This window comes from Engystomops pustulosus, chromosome 4 (assembly GCF_040894005.1).
Source record: "Engystomops pustulosus chromosome 4, aEngPut4.maternal, whole genome shotgun sequence".
In the NCBI taxonomy this organism is placed as follows: Eukaryota; Metazoa; Chordata; class Amphibia; order Anura; family Leptodactylidae; genus Engystomops; species Engystomops pustulosus.
Window position 1 is genome coordinate 141,159,781 of NC_092414.1, and position 25,160 is coordinate 141,184,940.

The 25,160-nt window shown below is 43.1% G+C and overlaps 2 protein-coding genes across 6 annotated transcripts in view; one reads left to right on the forward strand and one right to left on the reverse strand.

Annotated features, from left to right (window-relative positions):
• Positions 1-9,292, reverse strand: part of MYO9A (myosin IXA) — a 90,597-nt gene extending 81,305 nt beyond the window's left edge. For all 5 annotated transcript variants that reach the window (XM_072147794.1, XM_072147795.1, XM_072147792.1 and 2 more), the window contains exon 1: positions 8,881-9,292. The gene's annotated coding sequence lies outside the window, so the exon portion shown is untranslated. The remainder of the gene's footprint in view (positions 1-8,880) is intronic.
• Positions 9,274-25,160, forward strand: part of SENP8 (SUMO peptidase family member, NEDD8 specific) — a 40,804-nt gene continuing 24,917 nt past the window's right edge. Inside the window, exon 1 of the mRNA XM_072147796.1 lies at positions 9,274-9,449. Within this exon, the coding sequence (XP_072003897.1) occupies positions 9,325-9,449 (125 nt within the window). The 5' untranslated portion in view covers positions 9,274-9,324. The remainder of the gene's footprint in view (positions 9,450-25,160) is intronic.

The window sequence follows — 25,160 nt, forward strand, 5'->3', positions numbered from 1 at the left end:
GTGGCAATAGGGTATTTAAATAAAAATAACAACAAATTAAATTTAAAAAATATGAACAAAACCTTGACATAAATGATTTTGTCTGACACCTACTCATGGAAGGAAAAGGAAGAAAAAAAAACCCTGCCTTGTAATCAGATATGAGTAACCAAGATATTTTAGAACGTGCATCATAAGTGGAGGAGATAGGAAAGGGAAACCAAGAGAGGTTATATATGTCAGTAATGTTTACAGGAAAGAGGACTAAATAACTCTGCTCAGTTTTACATGACAGTACACCGAAGGAGGGGCCACAGGAAGATGGACAAGCAGGTTTTTCCAGAACAGAAGTTATGACTGACTGAATATTCAACAGTGGACAACTATTCAGAGAACAGTAAAAATGATAGAAACAAAGTTTGGCGTATGGGTGGCATATAGTGGGAAATAATCACAATTACTGGCAGTTCACTAGCAAGTGAGATTAGGCCTGGTAAATCTCTCCCTTTTTGTCTAAAAGCACTGGATTATGAAAGATTTTTTTGTTATAAACGTACTGAGGTATGAAAAATAAAAGGTAATCCTTCATATCATTTTATCCTCTCAAACCGAGATAAAAGTCTTGTAGGTTTTAAAATCCATAATCCAGACACAGTTTGATACCATTTCCCAGTACGGTATTTAACCCGCACATAATCTACACACCCTGCCTGCTACCAGGGCCGCATATGCCATGAGGCAGAATGAAGATCCCGCCTCATGCAGCAGATGACGGACCCTCAAAAGATTTGGCAAGTCTACTATGGAAAAAGCATTTGCATCTGTGCTTTAAGACACAGCACTGCCACGTCAGTCTGTGTCGCTCTATGTCACACAGACCGGTGTAATGATGTCATCACGACGCCCTGTGTGTCTACATTGAAGACACTGCTGGCGCAAGACACAGCAGCAGAGGAGACGCCATTAATTTTATTGCTAGTCTCATTTTTTTACCTTTATACAACGTTTTTAATCACTTGGACTAACTGAACATGACATTGTGCCTGTCGTACCCCCACCCCTCTCAATAGCAATGTATGGCGCATGGCGCCGTATGACGGGGAAAGATAGGGCACGTCCTATCTTTCCCCCAGCTACGGTACGGTGGCACACCGTACCACTCCCGTACAGCGCCGTGCCCCCATAGACGTCTATGGGGGGGCCTATGTACGGTATATATACGTCGGCCATATATACATCCCCCATACATGTGAATGTAGGCTAGTTAAGGAGCACAATTTATGTATTCACCTGGCCTATGTAGTGCCAGTGATGTGGTGGCGCTGTGTGCAAATGTTATCATTTTCAGATTAGGATGTAGCTGCTTTTTTTGTCTGTAAACTCATTGAGAGAAAGATAGGGGAATCGGGGGGCAAATTTTTACTTTTGCTTGTGGCAGAAAAAAGCCTAGAATCAGCCCTGTCCCTGCCTTTGTCTACTGTGTTGTCTCAAAAAGCTGCACAGTGGATCTTGCAGTCTTATGGCATCTTCTGTTCATTGCACTTGCCCAGAGCATAAGCATCGGAATCCTCATAGGAGAAGATCTTAGAGGGGGAACCAGCACTTCCAGATCCTCCTGACCACTTTCCTGGAGATTAGGTAAAGTGGGCTGTGTCTCTAGCGGTGCTATGCGCCTGCGCATATGCAATGTTAAGGTGTGGGTGCCCACCAGGGCAATTTGTAATGGTGTCCAATATATATTTTTAAGATTTTTTTGTTGACTAATTTTCGGGTGCTTTTACTAGTAGAAATACAGTATATCACTTATTTTACAGACAATTAGAAGATAAACCTCCCACAGTCAATATCAGTGGGCAAATTTGCCTATATAGTACTGCTCCAAGTTTGGGAAAAACCAAACAGAGTAAATCAACACAGACCCCTGAAACTGACTGTCAAGAAAGGTGGTCGAGTGGGAGTGATTATAGAATATATTTTATTGCATAAATATATTAACAATACTTCAGTAAAATCATTAATATAGGTTCTTTTTTTTAAAAAAAATGCCTAAAAACAAGATAATGAGAAGCCCAGAAAAGGCTTTCCATAAAGAATGAATTGTATGTGGCTCCATATCATAGAGTCATGCGAGGCACGTGCTTCCTCTCCCTACAGCTGTTCCCAGTAAGAGCACACATGGCTCACTGTACAACGAAACAAGAGGTTGGCCACATATTTCCCAGCAGTGCCAGTGCAGCCTAGGAGAGAGGTTGTACAGCAGCCGGGATCTGCCATGGTCAAATACTACCAACAACTGCCTATTCACCAGGAACAAAACCCCAGCTTTCTCATTAATTTTTTTTTCAAGTATCGAACATAACAAATTTATAATTGTACCGGGGTACCGGGAGAGAGAGAGCCCCCCCCCCCCTTCCCTTCCTTCCCCTTTTTTTTTTAAGATTATAAATTCGAAAAAATTTGAAAAAAAAAACAAATTTATAATTGTGTAACATAAAGGATGTTTAAGAGGGTGCTCACTCCATGGAAATGAAGGCAGTGACAATGTGGGTCAATCAATTCTCTTCGGCCATGGGCAACACAATAACTATTATATAAAAGGATTTCAGACCAGTAAATAATAATGGTTCAAGGATTGGTTACAGCAATTATACATAAAAAAGTATTATTTATGGTTACAGTTGAATTTACAATCTACATTTACATAGCGTGTTAGATACAGAGATGGGAATCATTGAGTGGGGGAGTGGCACTATATAAAGGGCCATCATTATGGCAGGATGAAGGTATATGAAGTTATATAGCAATGAGGTTACTCTTTTTACATATATGAAACACCAAATTATCTTTCTACTATAATCCCAAAATTTGCCAGCAATACAGAAACCATTAGAGCAAACCCGAGGCAATGACACCATATTAGACTGCTTCTCATTGACAGGAATGAGAGCCCATCCCATATGTCCCCTTACAAAAGCGGCTTGGCACGTCACATCCCCCACACAAAGACAAAGCCAGACAGTCTATGCCTTTACTAAAGTGACAGGAGGAACTGACACATGGTCCGGAGAATGTGTCCCACCCTCCTACAATGACACATGGATGGAACAGTATTACACAAAGACTATTCCTAATAGAGATCACCGGGTCTATCCAGAAAACGGAAAAACAACATCATGATGTATGGATTTACTAGTAACTATAAAATCACTAAAATATTTCCTCCAAAGATTTCTTGTCACCACTAGTCGAGTGATGACACATACAATCTGAAAAGAAGGTGTATTCTGTATGACCCCAAGGTTTTTGGTTCAATTACAGAAGGGAATTTTACTTGTCAGTCACAACCGGAAAAAAAAACGTTTGACAATATTTTGTATCCAGCAACAATGAAAAATTGTGATACTAGATGCTCGAAAAACCAGCAGCAGTTTACTACAAGAGTAACAAACAAAAGATCATTGTTCTTTTTTACTAATAAAAACAAATGTGGTTTGCCCTGGTTAAAAACCTTCATAAAAAACCTCAAAATGGATCTTAATCCAAAACATACTGGTAGGTTGATTAGATTGTGAGCCCCATGGGGACAGGGACTGATTTGGTAAGCGTGATCTGTGTGTGCTATATAAATAAAGGAATTATTATTCCACATAAATAATCTTGTATGTAGAAAAAAAATAAACAAAAGTAGATATTGAAGGCCTTTCCTTAGGTCAGATCTGTAGGGGAAGGGGGATCTGGCAATGGATCAGCTGCCGTAGCTGCTGTATCTGCATAGTGTATAGAACTAGAAGCACAGAGTAGCCAAGCCATGGTAATACAGCCCCGCTCCCACTTAAAGGGTTATTACCAACTTGACATTCATATTCACCTGCCATATATTTTTATTCTTCAAATGAATTTTATTTAAAAAAAACCTACCTGTGTGAAGATAATTTCCCATAAATGTAGTAATATGGCCCTTTAGAAACAAGAGTGTTGTCCTCTGCTGGACGGACTGTACAGAGAAACAAATAGTCTTTGCATATGAAATAGTCAAGAGTTACAGCATATCCCACAGACATTTTGTGGTAATTAACATTGTATCTAGGTGGTCAGGCAAGCGACAACAGGGCATGTGTGACCACTACTGCCAGAGTGCAGAGGTGGTCGTATCAAAGGACAGCTGTCTTATATCTAAGAGACGGCATTACTACATTTATAGGAAATTATCATTACACAGGAACATTTTTTTGATAAGCTGCAATTGAAGAAATGTCAGATGAATTCAATGAAAAGTGTATGCCCAGATGGGAAAACCCCTTTAAGTATAAAAAATAAATAAATAAAATCACAATTGCCTTAAACTTCTCTCTGCAGGATTTCCCAAACTAAACCTTGAATAAATGAACTGAACTCAACAAGTCCATTTAGATACGCGATTCGAGGTTCAGTCCGGGAAATCCAGAGTTTCTCGGACCAAACATGCTTGTGAACAACCACCTATAAAGGGAATGTTTCTGCAACTTTTTCTACACACTTTTACAGCTAGCTACACAGCTTTAATATGCCCATAATTTTACCACATTAAGCAAATAAGGACATGTAGATAAATTGAGCCCATTTTGCAGCCATAACTGCTGTCCCCAAGATCACCTCTCAGCAGCCAATTTTATACCTTATCTAGACTAGTATTTTCTTACGCCTGTAAGGCTACATTCACACGGACGTATGAAAACGGCCGTATCCGTACCGTACCGTACCGTTTTTTTACGGATTACATACGGCCACATTCATTTCAATGGACAATACGTCTGACCATTTATATTGCCGATGTTAACTCCGTTCCGTTCCGTACCGTATACTGGCCGTATAAAAATATAGAGCATGTCCTATTTTCTCCCGTATTTCAGTTCCGTATGCCCTAGAAGTCTATAGGGACGTATAAAATACGGGTTACATACGTGCTGCATACGGATGAAAAACGGCCCGTATATACGGCCCGTAAATACTGGACTGGAGAATTCATACGTCCGTGTGAATGTAGCCTAAGTTGAGACATTCCTTCTGAGAATACATGTGACTTCTAAGAATTTCTTTGCATTTTCTACATATTTGTCTTTGCCTGGTGCCCACATTATCAAATTATGTCAGTAGTATACCAGCATGACAAATGGCCATAGAATCTGATGTGTCATATGGGTCACACAAGAATGACATTCACTAGAATTACACATATGGCTCAGGGAAATGGCTAACAATGCACAGAAATAATCAGCCAGAGTAACAAAAAAAGCTTTAAGATACTAAAAGTAGACCATGTGATGATGTAACCCTCCAGCTCCCCCATCCCCACGCACACACCCATCCTCTGAATCAGAACGACAGCTATTATGCTGCTGGATAGTAAGAACTTAGCTAGGAAGATTAATGAATACTGTTGTAGGGATGGGTTATACCAGTGTGAAAAACAGATTAATCTGAGCGATGTCTGTGACATACAAATGTCTCCAATAATAATGAACGCTATGAAACAGCCACAAGCTCTGACCTAGTAAATGCTTATTCTACTTTTAATACCACTAAATTGTCTTACAAGACATTGATAAATCTGTGATAGTTGATTCAAGCAAATTATTTCTTCTCATTCTCTTTGTAGAAACAGAATTTCGATTTGTCTAAAGGTAGCTAAGAATATACGGTATGAATGTGGGTCGAATCTGCCAGATTTGACAGGGCTTTACTGTCATCTAAAGGGTTTGAGGTTTCCCCACTGAATTTCAACAAAGATGGATACCAAATTGGTGAAAAGTTAACAGTATCATATTATGTACAATACATATACATCACATTCTGACTATGAAAAGAAGAAAGTAAGTGGCACATTGTACAATAAAACAGAAAGTAAATTAATATAGATACAAATAAGGCACAACCAATGACAACCAACTGCAACGTAGCAAACAAACTAGCAATAATGGCACCTACAATAAATGACCGGATGAGCAAAACACTCCCCACAAAGAGAAACAGTATGCCTATACAGACAAACAGAAGAACTTGTATAAACATTGTCCTTCTGAAATTGTTGTTACTACTGAAAAGTTGGCAATAATGTCATAAAGTGAACAATACTATCAATGTCAGAGCTCTACGCAAATGTAACAAAAGAGCCTCCTGCAAAGTCAAAACCTACAGATCAGATAACTTCGATCCTCTGTGCACATTGGAAGGTTGGGATCTGATGTAAGTATTAGTATACATCGCCCAACAATGGTCATCGTAAGAAATATCGCAAATTGCATTGTATTTTTTTTTTTTTTTTTTTTACAGGGACCTTTTTTTTGAATAAAGTTATTCCAATGAATACTAACTCAATAGGCGACTGTCTAAGCCTCAGTCGCTAAAGATACATGTGACATATATATCAGGAGACTTGTAGGGCACCAAGCCATAATGAGCAATCAAAAGTGGCAAGATGAACCATCTCTTGAAGTGAATAGATCCCTAAGTTATGATGATAAAACATTCTGACTCACTGGTAATGGACACATATAATGGTCAGGATCACAGATAAAGTGCCACTGTATATGACTCAACGCTAGAGCTTGCACTTTCCCGTTATGGGATATCCTGGGGTTGTCTCCCATCATGTGAAAATGTCATCGTCCCACAAGATGAAAAGAGCTTTGTCTTACAAGCAGAAAGCAGCTGGTTAACCTCTTCCTGGACAAGCATCACTGGCTTGTATGAAATGACAATACTGATGTGTTACAGAGGACAATAAGCCAATGACATGAGGCTGCGGACTCCTGCTCAGTAACCACTGCTCTTCAATCTGGGTCAAGGCAGATTTTAGTGACAGATGTTCCTGCAATGGCTGTTCTCTCATGCCAAGCTTTATCTCCTCTTCCATCCCCTTCATCACTGGCACGCAGATCTCCTCTCCTAAGGCCTCAGTTTTGGAAATTAAAAGCTCTTCCCGGCATGCATACATACCAAATAAAACAATATACCACATACTAAATACAGCACAGGTGTGGTAGAGGCAGGTATAGAATTATACTCCTTTATAAGGGACACTGTAGACCTAGAATTATATAGATATAGATTTTTAAAGGTTTCAATTGTGTGTGTGGATCATGTCCCATTTCAATAATGTGCTAAATTTGCAAAGAAAATCTGACAAAAAGTACTTGGTTGTTGTTGGTCCGTGCATAGACAGTGATTCACAGAGTGACCTAGGCTGTTTAAAACAGCCCTTACACAGAAAGCATTGTTGCCCGACACTAACCAGAAGAAGAGCTTTTATCATATCATGGGTTAAAAAGACATTATGAACAATAGAGACAAGACAGTGAAGAGATTGGAGTCCAGACCCTGCTAATTTATGATTTTGGCTACCATTGTTATAAAGGATTGCTACATTACAGAGGCCTTTGACACTAACTCTACTGAGGATAGGCCATCAAAATCAAAAGAGAACCATGCAATCGCTCACATACCAAAAAGCACTTGGGCAAGAGAGAATAGCTATACATTCAGTAGTGGTTGTGCCTTGTATTGTATATGTAGAGCTGCAGGGCCATAAAGACCATGGCAAAATATTTGGCACAGTGACATGTGAACAATGCGGACAACCATCCAAACAGATAATCAGATCGCCATCTAATATTGACGGACTAAACCAAGACAAGCACAGCGAAACTCAATCACATTTATGTTCATCATTCAAGTTGTTGGCGTTTGTGGTCAAAATAATTGCTTGCATAGGTTAGTCTTTTGCTTATCATGTAGTAAATGATGAGAAAGCCTAAATTTACCCACACAAGAATTCTCCATCCAAGACTAGACAATAAGTTCAGTTGCCATTCTTTTGAAGATATTTTACATCATCTATGCCATGCTACACAGAACCCGTCTACACGAGATCAGCATGAATACAGGACATGGACATTGTGGTTATGTGATTTTACTTAATTGGTGGATGAGAATACTATCTTATTACTTGACAAAATAAGAAAAACTTCTGATAAAAATATTATTGTCAGATATCGCGTTTTGTTCCCAAAGGTTTTTACAGTTGCTAGCAGGGCAAAAGCTACATATAGGACAGATAAAAACCATAGGTGGGTCACTGGCCACTGATCTGGGAACACTGCCCTATGTTTAGGACACTCCACTCTCGTGGAATAAATTATCAGGATACTTTTTTTTTCAGAAAAAAAGAGAATTTTAGTTGGCGTGGATATACAGCACAGTTTTCTGGGGGCATGGCTTTCAAGTTTAGCAGAAGTACCACATCACCCACCGGGCATGAGCCATGTTGTAGAAGAGCAGATCCTGGAATCACACATGGGTGAAGTGCTGCCAACTAACCCATCCACATGCTGCCCCACTAAAATCTCTGACACAAAGTGATCTTTGCTCTGGGTTGGAGTATTATTTCACAGGTAGGACGCAAAAAAAATAATTTTGTGTGTTTTTTTAGCTGCCGTTGATTTCAAGGAAAGACGCAATAGAATTTCTGTAGCAAAACACTCAGCAACACACCCCTAGGTAATAACAGTAAGTGGGGACCATATGTATTTATAATCATGGGGAGCTCACTGAAGAGCTGGATAGAGAGGTTTCTATAGGGTGGAACCCAATGGAGGAGGCTTTATGGGGCCATTACTGTAAGGTAATTACTAAAGCCAAGAAGTCCCATAGGAAAATCCCGGAAAGGCGACTGTCATCAATTTCCCTCATGTCATGGGGCCTTAGCATTAGTAATGTATAGAGAAGTTCCATATCCCAGCACTCCACTCACATCCCAAATATTGGCCGGCATACCACAAATACCAAGCATACTGGCAGCAGCACTATACACACAGATCTCCCATAGGGAATGGCTGGCACATAGGGGGCACCTAGTATTATTACCCTCTTCTCTGTCCCCGAAGATCTCAGGCCTCCTGACAGCGGGAAGAGGCATCCACAGCAGCCAAGAGACAGGCGGCCAGCTCAGTGCACGGAGACGTCATGAGCGCAAATCCACGGAGAGGAGACTGCCAGCTCCACAAGCATCCAGCAGCCTGACACAGCTCCAGGGGCCTCGCACACTCCCAGGGCCTCGGCTATGTCTCCCAGGCGCTCCACATCGGTCGGGTGGGGGCCCCCAGCACACAGATGTCTCTTCCAATCCCAGCAGGAAGAGATCCCAGAGACAGCAGCAGCAGGAGAGAGACAGAGACTGCAGGATGTGACTGCAGGGTGGAGGGAGAGGGGGAGGGCGCAGCGCAGACAGGCGTGTTCACACACAGATTTCCTTATCATCCTCGGCAGCACAAACAAACGAGGACCAGGGCATGAAGTGGTTAACCAGCAATGCTAATTAAATACAACCAATCAGGAGGCAGCGGAGCAAACATCACACCCCCGAGACATGGAGGGGACACCAGTGTGTGGATGGGATGGCCCTCCGCTACCTCTTGTCCCCGGGCAGCCTGCAGGTAGGTACATGTGGCTCTGTCCGGCAGGGGTCTGTAGCGGCTGCTGGGCCCCGGATGACCGGAAGCAACGGTCGGGAGCCGGTCATTCCGTGTCACGGCGCTCTGCGGATCTCCTCTCCTGTATAGGTTCCGCTCCTTTGGGCTCTGGGCACCTTGGGAGGGAGAGCTCCCTGTTACTGCTGTTACCCTCTTACAGAGCTCCTTGTTTGCTGTGTCTAGCAACACCTCATCATGGGAGAGGGTGTAGCAGCACTGCTGGACTTGGCTGCTAGTGAAAGCGACCTCTCCCTGACCTCTGACCCCAGACTGATGCTCCTAATAACCGCTCGGGTCAATTATGATAATTTTTTTTTTGGTCTGCTTTCTTCTCAGATTTCTCGAATGTTCACTGATATGTTTTCTGGTAATAAAGTTCTGGAATGTGCTCTCCAGACACTTATATTCAGTCTGCCTGTACATTATAGCTCAGAGATCCACTATCCTGAAAGATCCAATACCAGAGCCATGCTCTAGGTCAGTGATGGCGAACCTTTTGGAGACAGAGTGCCCAAACTACAACCAAAATCCACTTATTTACCATGAAGTGCCAACATGGCATTTTAAGCAGTAACTTATTGCTACCTGTTCTTCCACGTCTTTCAATTGTATCGGCCCGCAGAGGCCACCAATATAATTGAAAGAAAAAGGGCAAATTCATACTCAGACATTGTAGCTTCTCTCCAGGGTCTCTCTGTAAAGGAAGAATGGTGGGTCCAGCAGGAGGATCTCCAAAGATATTGCAGTTCTGTCAACACCTTCTCAATTTTATACAGTTTCAAACAGTTTTAATATAGTGCTGAGCGCAGCATCTCTTAAGTTGCATGGGGGTGCAGGAAGATTTAGTGGATTTGGTCCTATTTGGTGAAATCTGTCCTGAGAAGATGTTCTGAGTGCCCACAGAAATGGCTCTGAGTGCCACCTCTGGCACCTGTGCCATAGGTTCGCCATCAATGCTCTAGGTCAGTGGTGGCGAACCTATGGCACTGGTGCCAGAGGTGGCACTCAGAGCCCTTTCTGTGGGCACTCAGACCATTGTTCCAATTTCACCAAACAGGACCAAATCCACCAAATCTTCCTGCAGTCCCAAGCAACTTAAAAGATTCTGCTCTCAGAGTTATTTTAAAGCGACATTTCATTGGCTGTTTGAACTGTGGGAAAAGTGAGAAGCTGTGGATAGAACTGCAATATCTTTGGAGGTCATCCTGCTGGACCCTCCATTCTTCCTGGAGAGAAGCTACAATTATGGTCTGAATTTGCCCACCTTTTTCAACTGTATTGGTGGCCTTAGGAGAGCCAATACAATTGAATGATGTGAAAGAACAGGTAGCAATAAGTTACTTCTTGAAATGCCATGTTGGCACTTCACGGTAAATAAGTGGATTTGGGTTGTAGTTTGGGCACTCGGTCTCTAAAAGGTTCGCCATCACTGCTCTAGGTACTAAAGGACCAAACATCTGACGTAATGCTGCCCTTGCAGCTTGTAATGTTGGTTCTGTACATTACCACAATGAATTTTGAACAAACAATTCAGATGCAGTTGAAGTTCAGACTTTCAGAGTTAAACAAAATAATTGCATAAAAATGTGAGGAACTAAAGCATTTTTCAACACAATCCCCCTTCATGTCAAGGGCTCAAAAGTAATTGGACAAATGAAATGATTGTTAATAAGATGTTAAAGGAAATCTACCACCAGGGTGTAGGATTGTAAACCAAGTACACTTACATGCTGGTGTGTCTCCCCTCTAGCAGGATCTGCTCTTATTTTAGCTACTTAAAGGGGTATTCCCATCTAGGCATTTACATTTAATTTAATTCTTTTGCCATATATAAACATCTCTTCAATTGGATGTTATTAAAAAAAAATGTTTCTGTGTGAAGATAATTTCTTAGAAACCAGATAGCTTCCTCGGATACGACCACGTCACACTCTGACAGCGGTGGCCAACCTTGCGCTATAGATTCCTGCCGGACCACCAGGATTCAGCAATCATTGCCACATGGTGGCTGTAGGACATACAGTAACTCCCGGACATATTATATACAATAGCCTTTTGTTTCTTTGTGCACTCAATCCATCAGCGGTGGCCGTATCCGGGGGAAGCCATCTCGTTTCTAAGGGACAACATGACTACATTAATGAGAAATTATCTTCACACAGGAACATTTTTTTTAATAACATCTAATTGAAGAAATGTTTATATATGGCAGATTAATGAAACTGGAAGTAAGTGCCCAGATGAGAATACCCCTTTAAGCTCATGTTTTTACAAAAAAAAAAGTTTTAAAAACTATCTAAATCCAGGTTCTGTTGACATATATTGAGCCTGGAGCCCCTCAGGCTCATTTGTATCATTTTTAAAATGTTTTTTTTCCCGTAAAATCAAGGGCTTCAGAAGCTAAAAGAGCAGATCCTACCAGAGTGGGCACACACCAGTATATCGGTGTACTTGGTTTACAATCCTTCATCCTGGTGGTAGATGTCCTTTAATTTCTTATGCCTGTTTTTTTCAGTTTGTGCCTTTTTTTTTTTTTTGGCCTTTCTGTCTGAAATGACACTACCTCTGCTGTGTATTAAATATTGTGGTATGCTTTGGATCATGAGCTCTACCCTGCCTTCGCCATACTTCTTTCTTTCCATCATTCTGGTAGAGATTGATCTTGGTTTCATCTGTCTAAAGAATGTTCAACCAGAACTGTTCTGGTTGGTTTGAAGATGACTTTTTAGCAAAGTCCAATCTAGCCTTTTTATTGAGGCTTATGAGAGGTTTGCCTCTATTTATATTCTTGCATTCTTCATTGTGCTGTCACCCATTCATCGTCATAGACTGTAAACTCATGCATGTAAGGTCCTCATTCCTATTGTTTCATCTGCCAATGTTTTTTTATAGGTACTTCACGATTTGTAAGGTGCTGCAGAACATGATGGTGCTATAGAAATAAAGATTTATTATATTAAAGAGCAATGTTTGGCTTCTGTAATGCAGATTTGGATGGAATAGGTTCCGGGTGCAGGATACAACCACTAAGGTAACAATACCAAAACCCACGCCTTGTGGCCCCTTTTTTGGAAAATACACAGATTACAGAATTTTAGTAAGGGCTAAATTGAGCATTTTAAGCCTACAGTTGCCTTCTCAAAAATATGCAATACATGATACAAAATGAAAATAGCTGTAATAAAACTATTTATGGAAATACACCAGTACTGTACCCAGTATCGGGTGCCCAGATTATACCACTGTGAAAAGTAAGCTTTCTATTATGCCAGTTTCCTGACTCCGGAAAAGCACAACATGTCCCATGTTACTTCAGCCAGGAACTGTGGCCATTACATATACAGAGAACCTCCGTTCCAGACATACTTGGGCCCTATAAGTCTTAATTTCAACAAAAATTTGCTTGATCACCACCACCTACTTTAAAATTGAGGAATAATAATGTGTTGTTGCTTGCACATCAGAATAGCAGGTAAGAGTTTGTTTTATTTGCACAGTGTATGTGGCTAGCATCTTCAACATGGTTTTTCTTGTGGCATTTGTGTCCCTTTTGTGGCAGCAATTGATCTGCATCCATAAAATCAGTATCTAAACACTGCTTGACCAGAAGGCCACTTTTTCAGGTGTACATGAGGATCTTCTGGGCAAAGAAACTTCTCTCCCTTCAAAGAGACTCAACCAACATGTGAATTAGTTGAGTAGGAACTATAGTTCAGAATTAAGCTGAATCACCACATTACAGCCAGATCATACAGAACATTGGTCATCCCACTGTAGACAAGGTGCCCAGGAGGTCCAACTTGAACTATATGGATCACCAGATCTTTCTAGACCGTATGCATAGACCATGAAGATGGTTTATGCCCCTCTTCCTCTATTTCCAAGGGCTTTTGACAAAGTTCATCAGGAATAGGTTTCTACCCTCCCCCCAGCTCCCTTTTGGCCGAGGAAAGTCTGGTTCATACTGGAAGCCCATCCCTCAAAGGTGGAATACTGTCATCTTCCTAGTCTTCCAGATCTTTTCTCACAACAAGGGTTTCTGTGCCCATATCTGGGTCATGTCTGATTGACCGCATGGAAGCCTAGAGGTGGAGATTAGTGTTAGTTTGTCAAGTTAGGTTGTCCAGACCCCTCTGACCCAAGTTGGCATATATCGATAGATCTGGTTTCCTTAAAAGCGCATACATCTTATTTGTCCTGTTCTGGATGCCAGGCAAGCAAATCTACCCTGGCACGTTGAATTAAGCATAACATTACCTTGCCTACCTCTCATGTTACCTCTCTGAAGGCTTTCTCTTACCTACAGATCTGCGTAAACGTATCTTCCTGGTAGAGAAGAATTATGTGGGTTTAGACTAAATTTGCCTAGCTGCTAGGTGGAATCCTTATCTTTGCTCAATATCATACGTTGAATGTTGCTGCTTCCTGGTACTCTGAGTTTGGCAGACAGGTGCCACGAACTTTGTATTGCTTTTAGTACCATTTGTTTTGAAACATTCAGTATATACATTAGACACCTGTGCTCACAAGTGCTCTTCTGTCCTGGAAGGTGAGGGAGATGTACACATTTGTTTGCTGCCTTTGATTTAAGGACAGAAAAATGAAAGCTAAAGATCGTAATATCTTTACTACATCAAATACTGCCCCATCTAAGGAGAAACCCAACCTGCTGAAGTTAGAGTCAGACGACAGCAGAAATAGAGCAGCAATGACAGACAAAACATTAGGTGTATGCAGTCCCCTGAAGTGTGGTCTTCAGGACCAGTGTATGTGTGCACTTGAGTGCAGGGAGTGGTTGTAATACAAATACTGGATAATTATTGTTCTTTATTTATATAACGCCTACAAACTGCAGAGCGCTGCACAGAGCTTGCCAAATCGGTCCCCATACACAATGGGGCTCACAATCTAATCAACCTACTAGTAAGTTTTGAAGTGTGCGAGGAAACTCACACAAACACGGAGAGAACATACAAACTCTTTTCAGATGTTGACCCTGGATCCGCAGCACTGCAAGGCTGTAATGCTAACCACTAAGCCACCATGCTGGATGTTACCGCAGGTGCCAGTACAGCTGTGAGAGAAACTTCAGACTTTGCTTTGAACAACTGGGACACCAACACTGAAACAAAGTATATTATCTGCATTTGCAGTGCAAGAAAATTCTATCTAGTGTAACCTGTTATCAGCCATTTTGGGGCCGTGGATATATGACCGCACTGGTTTAGAGGAATTCCTGGAAATCCAGGCAAGTGTCTTAATGTTCAAATAGCTCAAGTGCTAAAAGAGCGAGCAGCAGCTGCATTATACATTCACCTTCGGAACCCTATGTTCCACTAATGAAACCCCCTGGCAACTTTGGCTGAACATTTGGGTGGTAACCCACTTCTGAATTGGCAGGCATGAGCTGGCAGCTGTACAGGTCACGTGCCCTGCCATACTGAGAACCACTGCTTATATTCTCAGCTCTGTGGAAAGAACATTTTTACATGGGAAGTTAAAGGATGACTAGCATAGCTTAAGGTTAAGCTGGCACTCCATAGTATCGATCATTTGTGCAGAAGTGGCAGCAGGCCACTGGTTTTCCACCGTGACTTATTGAAGAAAGCTCGAAGTAGGGCAGACACAAATCGGTAGACTGCTAGGCAAGAATAAAGTGGCCGCCACAAGTGCAGCATGCCTTGTTACTATTTGTTTCTCTGCACCACAGAGAGACAAAACTATGATACATGTCCCCCAGAGGGTATATATTACTCAGACATATTTTACAAACCATTGTACTTGATTAGGCTTCCAGGGTCTGTGTAGTGCTGAATAAGTTTCTCTCTCTATGTTGACCAGGGTGTAGTTTGGAAGCGGCTTGGGTGAGCCCAACAATTCTGTGTGTACTTTTTTAATTTGATCATGTCCTTTTTGTTTTTCATAAAGTTTACTATATTGTATATGGGGCCTTGTGTACAGAGCCTTTCATAGTGTATAGATAATTTTATACATGATAAAAATCACACAAACTTCTAGAGATATTGTTGACTTATTTATTGATCCAGGCACCATGACAGTGGTAATCTTATTTTGTGACCCATGGCCTCCAACCTTCTTCTAAAATCAACTTTTTGCTAGTGACCCAGAATGGCTCTGGGGAAGGGGGCATTACCAGAGCCCCTCCTTGCTGTAGATTCAGACTGTGCAAGGACCACTTTCCTATCTCACAGTGTGCTGAAACCTCTTCTGCCGCTGTGAGATTACATCTGACAGAAGGGGGGGAAAGTGAGACAATAAAACTGCCTGTGAAGTCAGAGCACTGTGTAACACCCCCTCAGAGCCCTTCCGACTTACTATCATTTTAATATTGATTTTAGAAGAAAAGAGGCCATAGATAACTAATATATTACCACAGTCAACAAAAATAAGACTAGTAGCTAAATATGTTTGAAACTGCGAATTATAGGTAAGAAAACATGAAGTGATATATTTAATACATCCCAAAGTGCTATGTAAAGTGTTTGTGTAAACCTCAGTTTATCTAATAGTTGTATGCTTCTTGGGAAAGCATCTAATGCCTGTACAGGCAGTCCCCGGGTTACATACAAGATAGGGTCTGGAGGTTTGTTCTTAAGTTGAATTTGTATGTAAGTCGAAACTGTATATTTTATAATGGAAGTTCTAGACAATTTTTTTTCTTTTGTCCCAGTGACAATTGGAGTTTCAAAATTTTTGGTGTAATTGGACCAAGAATTATCAATTAAGCTTCATTACAGACACCTTACAGCTGATCATTGCAGTCTGGGACTATAGTAAAGCATCCAGAGAGCTTCACCAGAGGTCACAGTGGGCAGAGGGGTCCGTCTGTAACTATGGGTTGTCTGTAAGTCGGGTGTCCTTAAGTAGGGGACCACCTGTATATTGCTGTCTAGTTAGTGTGATTCATTATTCCTCCCCCATTGCAATATTGAATCACAACATGCCCTAGTAATTTGGAAACTACGAATAAACTATAAATCTCTACAAAGAGTCTGCCGTAAAAGCAAAGAATACAAGGAAACTATATGACGCATATTTCCATCATTTGATCAGATCATGTACCTCACACATGTTCTGCAGACTGCTCTGCATATGTCCTAAAATCTTGTCTACTGAAATTGCAGTTTCACCAGCATAGGCCCCTGCATGGAGTTTGTGTTCTCTGTACTTTCATGAGTTTTCTCTGAATTTCTTCCCACATGATTTCTTCCCTCATTTTGTAGGTCATAAATTCTGTGGATCAGGGGCATGGCCATAGCAAAGAGTTTTCCATAGCGTCCCCCATGACGGCCCCAACTGGAGGATGACCCTTGACCTCTGTAGGGACAGGAAGCAGAGAGGTTAAATACCCCACCCCGGCATCCGTACACCAGTGGCTTCCTGTCCCTACACAGGGCAGGGAGTAGAGAGAAGTCTCTCCTCATCCCCAGTAGTTGGGACGGTGAGGGGGGACCAGTGTGGCGCAGGGAATCGTCCCTTACCCTAAGGCAGTCTCGGCCTCGATCGGACTTCGGTCCTTTCCTCTGCCACAAGACAGAGATGCCTTCTTCTCCGGCTCTGCCCGCGGCTCTGCGCAGCTAAGGACACCCGGAGCGTGTCCATCGCGGAGGTCACGTGGGCCGGCCGCCGTCCGACTCTGGTGACGACTTCCGCCGGAAATGACGGGACCGGATGTGACGTCACGATGGCGCGACCCGGAAGCAGGAGCGTGGAGCGGTAAGCTTGAAAAAGCAGGTATTCACGTTGATCTGAGGTCTAATAGTCGCACTCTGGTCCTGACGAGAGTAGTCGCTAGAATCGGACGCTATTCTGAGCATTTTCCAGCCAACAAGGTCGGTTAACATGCTGTATGGTTGCCTCATATGTGTCATATGTGTTATATACAATTCAGGTCTATATAGACATGTGTATATCTTTCTTAGGGGCTTGTGCTGTGTAACCCTCAAGATACCTCAGGTACTCCCTTGTTATATTCCACTTGATTAAATGTCACAGTCTATCTCACATTTCTATAAATGTTTAGGCTTGCTGATATCAGTGGTCCCACAATTGGGAATATGGAGACACATGGCATGGAGGCTTCAAGTCTGGACCTCATAGCCTTGAAACCTGTAAGTAGGGTCAACCGGGGATAGGGTGGTGGGTCACCCACATGTCCCTATATTTTCACATGAGGTGTCGGTTACGGACTAATTACCTCTCCTTCTCCTTGGCAGGAGCCCAGGGAAAAGGAGAAGGATAAAGGGAGAGCTAAAGATCAGTCCGGCACAAAGAAAACCACTTCCAAAAAGTGTAATATGTGCTTAGAGAAACTCCCTACGGACTATAAAAAGCCGGTCTGTAAAACCTGCGTAGATAATCTACTCAGAGAAGAGAGAACCTCATTTGTGGATGAAATGCGTAGCTTTATCAGAGAAGAAGTTAAAACATCTATAGCATCATCCATAACAGCTTTCATACCTCAGGAGCCTCCACATAAAAAACAAAGAGTTATAGAATCCATGTCGGATTATACATCAGACTCAGAAGGGACCAAGGAGTCTACGGATATGGAGCCAGGTCCCTCAAATTCAGCCAGTAAGATGGAGTCGAGATATTTGTTAGCATCCGAAGATCTGGAACCCTTACTAAAAGCTATGAGGGATACCCTCAAAATTGAGGAAATAGAAGAGACCAAATCTATTCAGGATGAATTATTCGGACTTCTTAAAGTTAAGAAGAGGCGAGTGTTTCCCATAAATGACACTCTTAAGGAACTAATACTAGAAGAATGGAGAGAACCGGAGAACAAAATCTCCATATCTAGAGAATTTAAAAGTCGTCTGTCCTTTGATGAAACAGAAGCCAAAATTTGGAACGCTACCCCTAAAGTAGACATCCAGGTCACAAAAATGACCAAGAAGACGGACCTCCCGTTTGAGGATGCAATCCAGTTAAGAGATCCCCCTGGATAGAAAGGCGGACAGCCTTCTAAAGAAGACATGGGAGTGTGCCATGTTAAATCTAAAATCAAATATTGCCACAACATCCATGGCACGGACTCTCTTTCATTGGATTACCGAACTGGAGGGTCATGTTAGAGATGGTACTCCTAGGGAGATGCTATTGAGTACATTTTCAACGTTGAGAGCAGCCACCGCCTTCATCGCAGATGCCTCAGCGGAAGGAGTTAGAATAAGTGCCAAGGAAGGGGCACTATCAAATTCAGTTAGAAGATCACTTTGGCTTCGCCAGTGGACTGGCGATTTCAGATCGAAGTCAAAATTATGTGGTATTCCATTTGAAGGGGAATACCTATTCGGTTCCGAACTTGACACGCTGTTGGAAAAAGCGGCAGACAGAAAGAAAGGGTTTCCGGAATCCAGAAGTAACCAAAGAAAGCAGCCCTTTCGAGACTCTAAGGACAGAAAACAGCCCTTTAGAGGGAAAGGCAAACAGGGCAGGTGGAGCTACCCTAAAGGAGGGAGAGGAAGGGGCTTCCTTCTCAGTGCCAGCAACTCGGCCCCAGCGTTTAGAAAACAATGACGCCAGGGTGGGGGGAAGACTATTGAAGTTCCACTTCCAGTGGACTCAGATAACATCAAATCCCTGGATACTAAGTATTCTTCGGGAAGGTTACCATCTAGAACTAACCTCTCTTCCCCCCAGAAAATTTGTTTTGACAGAGCAGCCCTCAGGAAACCTCTCAAACTCGCTGTGGTCAGAGATACAAAAACTCATTCAGTTGGATGTCATCATCCCCGTACCTCAGACACCGTTAAAAGAAGGACACTACTCTCCCCTCTTCTTGATAAAAAAACCGAATGGCTCTTTCAGGATGATATGCAACCTGAAGAATTTGAACAGGTACATACGATATCGAAAGTTCAAGATGGAAACAGTGAGCTCGGCAGCAGTTCTGATCCAACCAGGAGCGTCTATGTGTACGATAGATCTGAAGGACGCATATTACCATGTGCCAATACATCAAAAATCTCAAAAATTCCTCAGATTCGCAGTACGATCACCTTGGGGAGAAGAGGTCCACTATCAGTACAAGGCGCTGCCTTTTGGGATTTCTTCGGCCCCCAGGACATTCACAAAGATCATGATCGAGGTGATAGCTTTCTTGAGGCGGAAAGGGATTCTAGTCATCCCCTACCTGGACGATCTGTTACTGGTGGCCAGTTCGAAACAAGAGCTTATACACCACCGAGATTTCACAATGAGGATCCTACATCAGTTAGGATGGATAATAAACCTGGAAAAGTCCAAACTAAACCCAAGTACAGAGGTTGTGTTTCTAGGAACGTTATTAGATTCGATCCAGCAGATGTCCTTCTTACCGCCAGAGAAAGCAACGAGACTAATGCAACATGTCATATTGTTTCAAAAAAGAAGTCATTGCACGATAAGGGAAGCCATGAGGATACTGGGCCTTATGACATCTTCCATACAGAGTGTACAGTGGAGCCAGAGTCACACCAGAGTCCTTCAAAGTTGGATATTGGCCTCCTGGGACAAAGATCCCCAACATCTAAATCAAAAGGTCCAGATTCCGGAAGCTGTCAAGCAATCCCTGGAGTGGTGGATAGATACTTCCAATCTGGGAAGAGGGATATCATGGCATCCCTGGCCAGTGATAAATATCCGGACGGACGCAAGTCAGTCAGGATGGGGAGCGGACATAGCAGGCCTTCCCGTTCAAGGTCTTTGGCCGTCCTCGACCAGATCCCGTTCCTCGAACTTCCGAGAACTGAGAGCTGTACTAGAGACTTTAAGAGCAAGTGCTCAAAGCCTGAGGGGAAAACATGTAAAAATTTATTCAGACAACACCACCACGGTGGCTTATCTCCGTCATCAGGGGGGTACCAGGAACCCCGATCTCCTCAATCTTTCAAACAAGATATTCATCTGGGCAGAAACCAACATCCGCTCTCTTTCAGCCACCCATCTAAAAGGAGAATTGAATCAAGTAGCGGACTATCTCAGTCGTCAGACGATAGACCACAACGAGTGGTGTCTAAACGAGAACATCTTTTCAAGTCTCATACAAAAATGGGGACAACCAGTGACAGATCTTTTTGCCACCAGCAAAAATACAAAAGTTCCTCATTTCTTCTCTCTGGATCCAAATACTCCGGTTTGCCAAAGGGATGCCTTCAGCCAGTCCTGGAGCGGACCTCTAATGTACGCATTTCCTCCTATACCTCTCATAGCGAGAGTGATTCAGAAGATCAGAGAGGACCAAGCAAAGGTTATACTCATTGTTCCCTGGTGGCCAAAGAGGAACTGGTTTCCATGGCTAGGAAAGATGGCATTGGAAGGACCTGTCATGCTGGAACCTCTAAACAACCTTCTGTTCCAGGGTCCAGTTTACCATCCAGATCCACAGGCTCTCCGGCTCTCGGCTTGGATCCTGAAAGGCGATTGCTGATATCCAGGGGACTATCAAACAAGGTAATTTCCACACTCAAAGCGAGCCGCAAACCAGTTACCCACAAAATCTATGCCAGGATATGGGGAAGATTTGTGTCTTTTTGTGGCAGGACTCCTCCTAACCAAATGTCCCCTAATGTCTCACAGGTGCTCGACTTCCTGCAAGCAGGGTTTGACAAGGGCCTTAAGACGAATTCCTTAAAAGTCCAGATTTCAGCCCTCAGTGCCTTTTTCGACACCCCATTAGCCGAAAATAGATGGATCCAAAGGTTTGTCAAAGCTACGGCTAGACTAAGACCTCAAATAAAACAGAATATCCCCAATTGGGAGCTTTCATTAGTACTGGATTATCTCACAAAAATACCGTTTGAACCTCTGGAGTCGGTCAAGCTTAGAGAATTAACGCTAAAACTCACCTTTCTCATAGCCATAACAACAGCTAGGCGTTTGGGTGAGATCCAGAGTTTGTCTATTAAAGAACCTTATCTTAAAATATGTGAAGATAAGATTGTACTAATGTTAGATAAAGCCTTTACTCCCAAAGTAGCTTCATCTTTTCATCGTAACCAAGAGATTATTCTGCCTTCCTTCTGTCAGAATCCAAAACATCCCAAAGAACAGGAGTGGCATACGCTAGATGTCAGAAGATACCTGCTACATTATCTTGAAGTTACCAAATCCTGGAGAAAAGACAACAACATTCTCCTACAATTTAGAGGAAAGTGCAAGGGCAGAAAAGCTTCAAAGGCATCCATCGCCAGGTGGATAAGAACAGTCATCAAAGAAGCTTATGATGCCAACAACCTGGACATTTCAGGGACTATTAGGGCCCACTCGACCCGAGGAGTGGCAGCCTCCTGGGCGGAAAAACGGGGCGCCTCGTTAGAGGACATATGTAGAGCAGCTACCTGGTCTACTCACCTAACTTTTGCCAAACACTATAGGCTAGATGTTCAAAGTGCTAGAGACCAGTCCTTCGGAAGGAAGGTCTTACAAGCTGTTGTCCCACCCTAATTATTTATCTGGTACATCTCCAGTTGGGGCCGTCATGGGGGACGCTATGGAAAAGGAGAATTATTCTCACCGTTAATTCGGTTTCCATTAGTCCACCATGACGGCCCATATATATTTCCCACCCTGTAATTTGAAAAAAGTTGAAATTGCCTATTTGTTCTGTGTGCATTGATAACATACAATAAATGGGTTGCATCCAAGGCCGGTGTAGTTATTTGGAAGCCACTGGTGTACGGATGCCGGGGTGGGGTATTTAACCTCTCTGCTTCCTGTCCCTACAGAGGTCAAGGGTCATCCTCCAGTTGGGGCCGTCATGGTGGACTAATGGAAACCGAATTAACGGTGAGAATAATTCTCCTTTTCTCCTACTTTCAGCACCTTACCTCAAACACATACTATGGCCACAATGGACATTTATGAGCTACCTACAATAAGAGAAGTTCACTACAATGCCTTTAAAAAATAGATAAATAAAAAAATCTGAAAACTTGCAGTATATGGTATGAAAGATCAGACCCCCTAGGGTTAAAGAACCTTCAGGGAGACAGAAAAATGTAAAAATAAACTAAATAACTTAAAATTAGAGATGAGCGAACACTAAAATGCTCGGGTACTCGTTATTCGAGACGAACTTTTCCCGATGCTCGAGTGCTCGTCTCGAATAACGAACCCCATTGAAGTCAATGGGAGACTCGAGCATTTTTCAAGGGGACCAAGGCTCTGCACAGGGAAGCTTGGCCAAACACCTGGGAACCTCAGAAAAGGATGGAAACACCACGGAAATGGACAGGAAACAGCAGGGGCAGCATGCATGGATGCCTCTGAGGCTGCATAATCGCACCATTATGCCAAAATTATGGGCAACAGCATGGCCATGACAGAGTGACAGAATGAAGCTAGATAGCATCTAAAACATCCAATAATTGACCCTGACACTATAGGGGACGGCATGCAGAGGCAGCGGCAGCAGGCTAGAGAGTGTCATGGCGACATACCCTAAATGGACTCAGGCTTCAAACCAATGGGTGGCAGAGAGGAACCAAAGGAGGTGAGCAAGAAGCGCTCAAATAATATCGGTACATGATAAAAGTTTGCCAGTATATTTTGTGGATTACACAGCAGGGTGGCGACAAAGTTAACATGGAAGCCATGAAAACAACCCAAAATTCTGCCTGACACAGCTCGTTTGATAAGGGGACGATGTATGGAGGCAGTGAACTAGTAGTAGATTAAAGGTGCTGCAGTTAAAACTATGTTAGTTGGATCTTGGCATGGAGCTGGCGCTCCGCTGCCAGGCGAGCTTTCGCCAATCCAAGCCCCTGTCTCTAGGCTACTCCCCAAACAGCACTTCTAAGAACCTTTTGTATAAGATCAAGTGTAGTAGCGTTCTTATAAGTTTAGGATATGCCGGGTGAGGGGAATGTAAACAGATGCGCAAGAAGCGCTGAAATAATATCCCTAAATGGTAAAAGTTTGCAAGTATATTTTGGGGATTACACAGCAGGGTGGCGACAAAGTTAACAACTTTGATGTGGAATGCCCTGTACTAGCTCTTGGGCGGTGTGCCTTTTATCGCCTAGGCTCAGCAGTTTCAGCACCGCCTGCTGTCGCTTAGCGACGGCACTGCTGCTGTGCCTAGAGCTACCGACTGATGGCGCCATGCCCACGGATGGTAATTCGGAGGAGGAGGAGGTGGAGGAGGGGTGGGAGGAGGTATAGTAGGCCTTTGAGACCTGGACCGAGGTAGGCCCCGCAATTCTCTGCGTCGGCAGTATATGACCAGCCCCAGGGTCAGACTCGGTCCCAGCCTGCACCAAGTTAAGTGTAGTAGCGTTCTCATAAGTTTGGGATATGGCGGGTGAGGGGAATGTAAACAGATGCGCAAGAAGCGCATGATGCGCATGGAGCTGGCGTTCCGCTGCCAGGCGAGCTTTCGCCAATCCAAGCCCCTGTCTCTAGGCTACTCCCCAAACAGCACTTCTAAGAACCTTTTGTATAAGATCAAGTGTAGTAGCGTTCTTATAAGTTTAGGATATGCCGGGTGAGGGGAATGTAAACAGATGCGCAAGAAGCGCTGAAATAATATCCCTAAATGGTAAAAGTTTGCCAGTATATTTTGTGGATAACACAGCAGGGTGGCGACAAAGTTAACAACTTTGATGTGGAATCCATGAAAACAACCCAAATTTCTGCCTGACACACCTCGTTTGATAAAGGGACGATGTATGGAGGCAGCTATATGGACGACTTTTGGAGGTAGCAATGGAGACAACGTGTGGAGGCTGCTATGGAGACAATTTAATTTGGATAGTGCCTGTATGTGGCAGTCCCAAACATTTTTCAAACCAGAGGAGCAGGTAGGTGGCCCTCCAGTAAAATGGGATAGATTGAGTGCCTGTATGTGGCAGTCCCAAAAATGTTTCAAACCAGAGGAGCAGGTAGGTGGCCCTCCAGTAAAATGGAATAGATTGAGTGCCTGTATGTGGCAGTCCCAAAAATTGTTCAAACCAGAGGAGCAGGTAGGTGGCCCTGCAGTAAAATGGAATAGATTGAGTGCCTGTATGTGGCAGTCCCAAAAATGTTTCAAACCAGAGGAGCAGGTAGGTGGCCCTCCAGTAAAATGGAATAGATTGAGTGCCTGTATGTGGCAGTCCCAAAAATTGTTCAAACCAGAGGAGCAGGTAGGTGGCCCTCCAGTAAAATGGAATAGATTGAGTGCCTGTATGTGGCAGTCCCAAAAATTGTTCAAACCAGAGGAGCAGGTAGGTGGCCCTGCAGTAAAATGGAATAGATTGAGTGCCTGTATGTGGCAGTCCCAAAAATTGTTCAAACCAGAGGAGCAGGTAGGTGGCCCTGCAGTAAAATGGAATAGATTGAGTGCCTGTATGTGGCAGTCCCAAAAATGTTTCAAACCAGAGGAGCAGGTAGGTGGCCCTGCAGTAAAATGGAATAGATTGAGTGCCTGTATGTGGCAGTCCCAAAAATTGTTCAAACCAGAGGAGCAGGTAGGTGGCCCTGCAGTAAAATGGAATAGATTGAGTGCCTGTATGTGGCACTCACAAAAATTGTTTCAAACAGAGGACCGGGTAGGTGGCCCTCCAGAAAAATTAAATGCATGAAGTACTATAGCAAGAGCCAGTGGGCCCTGTCAAAAAATAGCCAGTTTCCTCTGCTTTACTGTACAAAGAGGAGGAGAAGGAGGAAAATGAGGAGGAGGAGGAG